This window comes from Neofelis nebulosa, chromosome 8, assembly GCF_028018385.1.
Source record: "Neofelis nebulosa isolate mNeoNeb1 chromosome 8, mNeoNeb1.pri, whole genome shotgun sequence".
NCBI classification, from domain to species: domain Eukaryota; kingdom Metazoa; phylum Chordata; class Mammalia; order Carnivora; family Felidae; genus Neofelis; species Neofelis nebulosa.
The window spans coordinates 104,414,109-104,423,423 of record NC_080789.1 but is presented as its reverse complement, the minus strand read 5'-3'; the positions used below and the strand labels follow the sequence as shown (position 1 = coordinate 104,423,423).

At 49.7% G+C, this 9,315-nt stretch overlaps 1 protein-coding gene across 6 annotated transcripts in view; it reads left to right on the top strand.

The window, feature by feature from the left end:
• Window positions 1–391: 391 nt before the first annotated feature.
• The window catches only part of PRMT8 (protein arginine methyltransferase 8), a 98,187-nt gene continuing 89,263 nt past the window's right edge, over window positions 392–9,315 (top strand). Inside the window, exon 1 of one of the 6 annotated variants that reach the window (XM_058744009.1) lies at window positions 392–2,467. In XM_058744009.1, coding sequence (XP_058599992.1) covers window positions 2,393–2,467 — 75 coding nt within the window. In that variant the 5' untranslated portion in view covers window positions 392–2,392. The remainder of the gene's footprint in view (window positions 2,468–9,315) is intronic. The other 5 variants (XM_058744003.1, XM_058744008.1, XM_058744007.1 and 2 more) reach the window with 5 other exon arrangements.

Genomic DNA, 9,315 nt, shown 5'->3' with positions numbered 1-9,315 from the left:
CCCACTGAGGTTCTCATAGCAACATAATCACGCACAGGCAGCAGCCTATTTCGGTGGGAGCTTGTCTCCGCTCCCCTCCTCCCTGGTTAGTCACAGAATGGATGCACTGCACAGGCAGAAACAGGGTGGGAGAAAAGTGTAAAGCTGAAAGTCAGGAGGCTGGGGAGCTTTTCTCAGATGCTCCCTCAGCTGGCTGAAGGATCATGGACAAATGGCCTCTTTTTTCTGATCTCAGGGTACTTATTTGTAAAATGAGAGAACTGGACCAAAGAGCTGTGAGGATCCTTTCCTTTCTGATTTTCATTGATTGTAATAGTACTGAGACCCTCTTCGTAGAGGATGAGATGTCTCAAATCTGCTGTTTCTGAGAAAGCTGCTTAGAGAAAATGGGGGTCAAGAGGGTAAAAGTCATTCCTTAGATTCATCTCATTCACCCCCCTACAGCTTTCTGCATGTGTGAAAGGGAAGGAGGATGACCAAGTAGGTGTTGCCAAAGATTCTGCTTCCTCACCCCCAACACTAGTCAAGGTCTGTGGTCTGAGTAAGAAAAAGGTTAAGGAGTTAGGCTCATTCTTTCATTTACATTTGCTCTTTCCCAAACACATATAACATGCACACACATGCACACACGCCCAATAATTCAAGCCTGTTGCCCATTATCTTTTCACTCTTTTTACTCTCCACTCCTCCTCCTCCTCTCCCTCCTCCAATTATTGCAATGCATCTTCTCTTTCCCCTAGGACCAGGTGATGGAGGCATTTTTAGATTCTGGTCCATTTCTTCAATGGACCCTGAGGTTAGCTGAGGACAACCAGGCTCACATTTCCTGGCTGTCAAAGGTGATAAAACAAATAGGGCACGCATGCGGAACTGATCTCCCTATGCAAGTACAGGGATGAAGTGAAGAGAGCCAGGGTGTTCAAGGAGCATGCATATTTTAGGTCCCTGTCCTTGACTTGTGGGTTGAAAGCTTGAAAGTGCAGCTGTCTTTGAAGGAGTCCAGCCTAAGTGGCCTGTTGCAAAGGGAGAGACAGAGTGCCCCCCCCCGTTCTATTTCCCACCCGCCTGACAGATGGCCAGTAAGACAGAGAAAAAGAAGCTCTCAAAGTGAAGACAGGAATGCATTGTATAAAAATTCACACCCCCTGCTGCCGCCCAAACTCCCTTAAAAAAGGATCAAGAGAATCCTAATGGGTACGTGACATCCTCCCTCTCTCCCATAAAAGGGACTTCAAAATCTGGTGACCATGGGGGAGGGGTGAGGAGGGAGAAGAGAAATGTGTGGGCAGGGGGCTGCCGGGGAAGACTAGGGTAAGGGGAACAGGACTGTGGGCTCAGCCATTTGACTTTCTCCTATGGTCTCTTCCCAGCCACCTCTGGCTGAACCTTTGGCCCAACCTCTCAACCTGAGAGAAGCTTGGAGCCCCAAGTGCCTGGACAGGGACAGTGGGAGAAAAGGAGAGATGATAGCACACTTAGCCTTAGAGTTGAAGGAGTTAAGGACCCTCCCTCATCCAGACACCCACCCCTTCGCTCCTGAAACCATAATTCGCCAAGGAAGGAACCAAGAATTGACAGAGGATCTGGGAAGTTGGGGGTGGGGTGGGATGGGGGCGAGGTAACTATGGCCCAATCTTGCCCAGAGCTTGTCCTCGGTGGGAGGACATACACCCGGGTCTAAGAACCTGCAAGAGCCCAGCTCCGGTGCCTGCTTTCATCGAGTCTCCAGCGTGGCCTTGCAGCGTTCGCGCCGCCCTTTGCCCCCGCGCAAGTTGTCCACGGCACCTGGGGGTGGAGGCGGCCAAAAGACCCCTGGAGCCTGGAGGAGGCGGCGGGCCCGGGGGCGCTGGGGGCCCTCCGTCTGCGCCCAGCCGCCGCTCGCTCTACCGAACCTCCTACCCCGCCCCCACTCACCCGGCTCAGCCCCTAGGAGAGACGCGCAGGAAGCGTGTTGCTTCGCCCAGCCGATCGGCAGAAGTTGAGAGGAGTTGGTGGCTGCCTCCGGCCGGCCGGACTTTGTGAGCAGCCAGGAGAAGAGACGCCGCCGCTGCCGCGAAGCCTTCGGGGCTGCCTCCCTCCAGCCTAGCCCGCAGCGCGGGTGGAGAGGGGCGGGGAGGGGGTCGGGTGCGCGAGAAGAACTTGAAACTGTGTGAAGGAATCCGAAGCAGATGAGAAGGGAGGAAAATAAAACAAAGTGGAGACTGCAGAAAAGACTCAACCGTAGTTGATTGTATCGGCTGACGCTCCAGCAGAGGGGCTGGGTTGGTTTTTTTTTTTTTTTCCTCCCATTCTCTCTCTCTCTCTCTCTCTCTCTCTCTCTCTCTCTCTTTAAAGCTACACCAGCTCTCTCTTTCTCTACTATCTCTGTATCATCAAACCCTTGCTGGCTCTTATGGGCATGAAACACTCCTCCCGCTGCCTGCTCCTAAGGAGGAAAATGGCGGAGAACGCTGCCGAGAACACCGAGGTAAGGAGGCGAGAGGGCCGGGGCTCTCGGCGACCCCGGCAGCCCACCCCGGACCACCGCGCCGCCGCCGCCGTCGCTGCCGCCGCCGCCACCGCCGCCGCTGCTCAGCACCTAGTGCCAAACTTTCCCCGGCTCCATCCCGCTTGCTTCTGCCGGCCGTGTGTGTGTGTGTGTGTGTGTGTGTGTGTGTGTTGGGGGAAAAGCCAGTGCATGTCTCAGGTCCCCTCCCTTTTGAAAATGCAAAAGAATCGCTCTCACCCCATCTCCCTCTCCTGCCACCCGCTGCTCGCTTCTCTTTCCCCAAGTCCCAAACCCTGGGCAGCAGCACTCCCCTGCTCTCTCCTCTGGGCTTCATTAGGGGTCCAGAGTCCCAGCTTTCTGCAAAGCTGGGGTGGGTGATCCTGGGACCAGGTCGGCTCCCTGCGGTGCCTTGACCATCTCTAGACACTGCCTGAGCTTTACCCTTCAGGCTCAAGTCAGTTCCCCCAGCTCTCGGTCCCCGCAGCACCGCGGAGAGCTCCGGGCCGCGGTGGGGCCACACCGAGCGGGTGGTGGGACTTGGGCACCACCAAGAGACCCTCCCGCTCAGATCTGGGCCGGAGAGAGGTCTGCAACCCTGGAATGTTTGAGCCGCCTTGGGGCGCTAAACCCGGGGAGGGAGCTCTGGTCGCGGCCACCTTCAGAACCAGGGACAGCGCCCGCTCCTGCCGCAGCCAAGCCCTCGCCGGGTGGGGGCTGCGCGCCGCGGGCTGCAGGGGAGAAATGGGTCTACAGCCATTCGTCCTGCAGCGGCTTTGGAGGAGGCCACTCTAGCTCTTCAGATTGCGCTCTTGCCCCCCTCGCCTTCGGCAGCCCAATAGCTGCCCTTTCTCTACTCTCGAGTTGGCCCAGAGACGCAAAGAGCCCTGCTGGGTTTTGCGTCCCAAGACTGGAGGCTGTGTTCCCTGGCCTCGTAGTGACCCTGCTGTCGTTACAACTGGATTAGTCCGTAGGCTCTAGGCACCTGTAGTCACGAAGGGGATCAGCGTGGGCAGCCCCCTTACCTTCCTGGAGAAACGGTGCGCCGAGGTGGGGGCGGAGTGGGGTATGTGTGTGAAGATCATCCCTTACTCGGTGGCAGGAAAAAGACAGAGAGCAAACTCCCGGGCTCTATTAATAGCCGGGTGTCTGGTGGGGCTGCCGTACATTTCACATATGGTTACCCATATGCAGCGTGAGGCGGGGATGGAGGTGTGGCACGGGGATTGTCCCTCTGTCTTGCTGGAATGCAAAACGATGCAAAGACCCTTCCAATCTTCGGTAAGGTCTTAACTGCAGCTAACCTTTACCCCATAGCAATAGGCAGCAACGCTTTTAAAATCCCAATTCTCTGAGAGATTAGAAGCAGTATGCATCTGGCAATTGTCGATTTCGAAAAACAAACACGCTCAGGGGCTTGAAAGCAGTAGGGCATTCAGCAGCTAACGCTGTCTCCTTGAGTTAGGGCAAAGCCAGCATGCTTATCCCCTCGACACTTCCTCTTCTCCACCCGCAAAGGCGCCTAGCCTCACAGCAGAGAGCTAGCCTTCCCAATCCCCTCACACTCCTCCCTCTGATCGCCCACCCGCGGAAGAGGTTGCTAAAAATAGCTCCGAGTCAAGGCTGCACTTCTGTAAAGTGTTGGACCAGTGGGCACATAGCAGTCCCTGCAGCCAGGTGGCTGGAGTGCTAGAAGCAAGAAACAGCTTTCTCCTGCTCTTCCCTCCCCCCACTTCTGGGTTTCTAAAAAAAAAAAGTTTTCACGGGTCTCTAAGCCCCCGCACCCCAGCTGTTGCACGGGGTCTGGATGCAGACCCCTGCCAGATTCAGCAGTGTGCTGTAGTGGCTGCTGAGCTCCCCACCTTGGTCAGGGTTAAAGGCGTCCAGAGCAGGCAGAGCGGTGCGCGCCAGGCTATTTTTACTTGCTTCCCCCGCGGCTCCACGCTCCCCCCCCTTCTCAGCAGTTGCACATGCCAGGTCTGCTCAAGGCATCAATGAAAACAGCAGTAGAGGCGGCTGAGCTCCTGCAAAGAAAAAAAAAAAAACACGTCGCATGCCTGGCACAAAGGTGGGAGGGGGTAAGGAAAGACCCAGCTGGGGCTCCTTGGAGGAGAGGGATTCTGGGGTTCAGTTCTTAGCAACTTCCCTTGAGAAGGGGAGGAATTCAGACTTGGTCAAACGTGCCCAGTGGAGGCATCCAGGCGCGTGACAATCACTTGGTTTTCCTCCAGGAACTTGCTGTTTTTGGAACACACCAGGACTAGAGCAGTAGTTCCAAAAGCGGAGGTATTATGGGTTTGCCTGCATTATGGTGGGAAAGAGAAGCAAGGACACCTGTGTGTGTGTGTGTGTGTGTGTGTGTGTGTGTGTGTGTGTTGGTGGTGGTGGCAGTGGTCCTTGTCGTTAATTCAATGTGTTTATCAAACACTGACTCTGTACTAGAAATAATTCGGTACTCCAGATTGAAAGATGAAGGCAACCAGGCCCCTGCCCATAAGCAACTCACCGTCTGGTGGTCAGTAGTGCCCAACAATCCAGATAATTCTGTAGCACTTTTCCTACTTTCTGTTGGTGTTGTTTGCAAGCACTTTATCTCTTTTCCTCTTATAATAATCCTGTGAGGTAAGCAAAGGTTAGTATTCATTTCATATCCCCATTTTATAACTGAGGACACTGTGGCTGAGAGATCAAGCAGTTTCTGAAAGTCACCTGGTCAGCTAGGACAGTCTTGGAACACAGACTGTCCTCACTTCTTTTTTTTTTTTAATTTTTAATGTTTATTATTTTTGAGAGAGAGACAGAGAGACAGAGACAGAGACAGAGTGTGAGTAGCGAATGGGAAGAGAGAAAGGGAGACACAGAAAGTGAAGCAGGCTCCAGGCTCTGAGTTATCAGCACAGAGCCCAACACAGGGCTTGAACTCACTATCTGGAGATCATGACCTGAGCCAAAGTCGAATGCTTAACCAACTGAGCCATCCAGGCACTCCAGATTGCCCTCACTTCTGATTCACTGCCCTTTGCCCCACACTTGCTACTTCTAAAAAGATGTCATGTGTGAATAGGAGTGGGTTAAAGGAATGGGGAGGATAGAGATACTTTGGAAGGGAGAGATACAATGTTGGGGGTAGGCAAGGATGATGGGAGAAGCTGTTTCTCACAAGGTAAAGACAGGGAAAGACATTTGAATTGTTAGACAGGAAGGAAAAAGTGAAGAATAAAGCTATTTACGTTGTAAGCAAAGCCTCCCTCAATAAGTGAAGTTCAGAGCTAGGGCAGTGGGAACACTAGGGGCACAGGCTTAGTGGGCAGGGTACGTTCTGAGTGGCACTGAGTGCACTCTTTAACTACTTTGGCCTCAGTCCCCTTTAACTTGAGCTGATTTCCCTTATGGTGCAGGGTAGGCAGAGGATATAAGGAAATACCGTGACAGTCCCTGGAACATAACATACATGAAGCGATATCCGTATCATTTACACTTTGTCCAGCTACTTGATAGGCTTCTCCTCCTCAACTAAATGCATCATCACCTCTGCTCCCCACCTATCATCAGAAACTTTCTGATATGGCCTTCTGAAATGTTTGCAAAGCCTTTAGTCGGACTGTTCCATCCCACTATTCCTTTTCGGTTCTCTCCCAGTGCCTGAGGCAGGTCATCTTCACTTTTGCCCTCACTAAGGCAGTAGCCTCTCAACTGTTGGTCTCCTTCTCCAATCCAGCCTCATTATCATCGCTCAGTGGGTTTTCAAAAGCACCAAACTGCTCATGCTCACACATCTCTTTAAAATCTTACCATGTTGCCCTACTGAATACAGGATACAAGATAAAGTCCAGTTCCCCTAGCATAGTACACAAAGTCCTTTAATGCCTGTCCTATGCAATTCTCTGTACAGATCACTTTCTGCCCGAATACTTTTGTGCATACTTGTCCCTCTGCCTGGGCTGCTCTTTTCCCTTCTTCTCTGGAAAAAAAAAAATCTCCCTTAACCTGCAAGATTCAACTCAAAGGTCATTTCCTCTGGGCAGCCTTCCCAGATCTGCATTGATCCTTCACCCTCTTGGGGAGTGAGTACTCATTCTCCTTCTTCTGTGTTCTTAACACATGTCTCACTTTTCTTATTACAAGATGATTGGCTTTTTATATGTCTGTCTCTTCAGAACTTTTCTTTGGTATACCCTGTTCTTAACACTGTGCCCGACACATAGCAGATAATAAATGTTGATAAATTGTTGAATGTGAGCTGATTCATGTGATTATGTACAAGCAAGCTCATGAGCTTTCTGGGTTTTAGCCACTCAGGATATTCTGAAAATTGGGCTTCCTATCTCTCACCTCTCTGCTAATGTTGCGGACCTTTAAAACTCAAAATGACTAAAGATTCTGGGAATCAAGTTGCCGCAGTAACTCAAAGCATGGGTACATTTTGGCTATTCATGTACCTATTCAATATTCTGTAATTACTGACTCTTACTATGGGGTGTTCATCTGAATAGCAGATAAATGGATTAATCACAATGCCCAATTACGAACCATGGGGGGATAATGGACTTTTCTGAGCTGCTCCTTGCTTTACTGATTCTTAGTGAAAGCCTGATGCATTATTTATGGTGATGACTCCCTGATTGGGGTTTTAGCACCTCAGAGGAGAGCCCAAGGGGTGAGAAAAGAGTTTTAGCAAAGGAGTCATTTTGGAGACTGTTTTGTTTTGTTTTTTTAAATGTTCTATTGACTTACTGACCCAGGGAGTGATAATAATTATGGGTTGGGAAAAATCCTGCAATGGGACAAGGGGGTTAGTGTCATAGAGAGCACAGAGCTGACTTCTGACATGGTGTATGTGGCTAAGGGATCCCTCTCCTCGGGAAGTTCCTTTCAGCTGAAGTGTGTGGTCCCATAGCACAAAAGTCAGGGAATTGAGGAGGAAGAGAAGAAGAGGAGGCAGTATCCAGCCCCACTTCTTTGAGGATGGTCTGTATTCACATCTCCTTCCAAGGAGTGTGAAAGCTAACTTACCATGCCAGCTCTGGAACCAGACTGCTTGGCTTAAAATCCAGCTCTGAACTTAGTAGATGTGTTATGTTGAGCGTAACCTCTCTGGCCTCATCAAATTGTCGTGATAATTAAGTGAATTAATTTGCGCAAAGGGTTTAGAATGTAGTGAGCTCTGGATAGGTGTTTATGCTATTAGCCTGCTAGCTTGTAGGAGTCTTGCTGAAAAAGTGCAAACTGGATAAGCTCTCCCACTTGCTTGCTTCTCCAGCTGAAGTGATCCATAAACCATAATCCACATTGATTTTTCCTCCCTCAGCAAACACCAATTTCAATCCTTAAGCAAGCTCAGGAGCATTAAGAAGATACCCATATCCCACCCCTACCCCCGCCCTGTGCTCCCCTCCCCCCAGGGAAATTCGGCTTTTCAGAGAGTCCTAAATTGGCTTTTGGCTGTCAACGAGGGTGAAACACAACACTCTTGTCTCCAATTCAGGAGTGGGTTTCATTTCCTCTTTGCTAACTGAAATGCAAAGTGATTATCACATACCAGTGTGGAACATGCAAACATCTGTAAAAACAGTACTTACACCTTGGAGTCTAGTGTGCCAGCAGGGGAAAAGTCGGCAGCATGACAACATGTGAACTGCCAAGGTAACTGGAAGCCGGATTGTGTTGTGTGAAATGCAGGCGTTATGTGCCATTGTGAACTGACTTGGAAAAAGCATGGAGAGAACACAAGCAAAAAGTTCTCAAAGGGTCGCTCTGTCCTTGCTTCTGCTGCTGCACACACTTCACCCAGGACACAAAGTTGGCTGCTGGGTCTCTCATTGAAAAGTTTTAGGAGTGCCTGGGTGGTTCAGTCGGTTAAGCACCCGACTTTGGCTCAGGTCATGATCTCATGGTTCATGGGTTCAAGCCCCGTGTCGGGCTCTGTGCTGACAGCTCAGAGCCTGGAGCCTGCTTCAGATTCTGTGTGTGTCTCTCTCTGTCCCTCCCCTGCTCATGCTCTGTCACTCTGTCTCTCTCTCAAAAAAGAAATGAACATAAAAAAAATTTTTTTAGAAAAGTTTTAGAGAAGGTGATTTCTCCAAACTTATGTATCTCAGAAGGAAGTTCTTCCTTAAGTGGGGCTCAATGTCTTCTAGTGTAATCCGAGTCACCTTTGTTCATATTATTCTAAAAGGAGATAAAAGCTGGCCGGTTGTTTTTGCATTTTGGGCTGTATTAGGGCTGTCTCACCCTCTTTACTGGCTTTTGTTCCAAGGTATTCCAACCCAGTCTCTGATATTCTGACATTAGCCTTCTCATATGAATAACCAGGAGAGGATTGTTCAAGAAAACTTGCCTTTCCAGTGTTACCCAGCCCATTGGATATTTCACACATCAAATGGCTTTTCTGCTTCACTTGTTATTAGAATTCCCTCAAGCATCACAGCTTTCCCCAGATTTGTAATGGGTGACCCATAAGTAAAGAGTTTTTTTAAAGTGTAATTTTATAAGAGCAAACAGCTTGATGTGCACTTTTTCATAAAGTCATAGAACCTTAGAGCTGGATGGAAACACAAATCATTTAAACTACAAGATGGAAAATCTTGTCCAGTATCACAGAGATCTTGAGTGCTGGTGTTGAGACTGGTTTACTCCTAGGTCAAAGCCATTTATATGTTGGCATTTGTACACTGGCATTGGTCCTTTAAACATAGCATCTGATTTATTGTTTTTATATTTTTGTGCTAATTTTGTAGTATGTCCTGATACGTGATATCTGAAACCAGAGTTTCTGTACATAAGATCTAGGAACTGTGAATAATGAGATCTCTTTCCTTTTCACATGACAT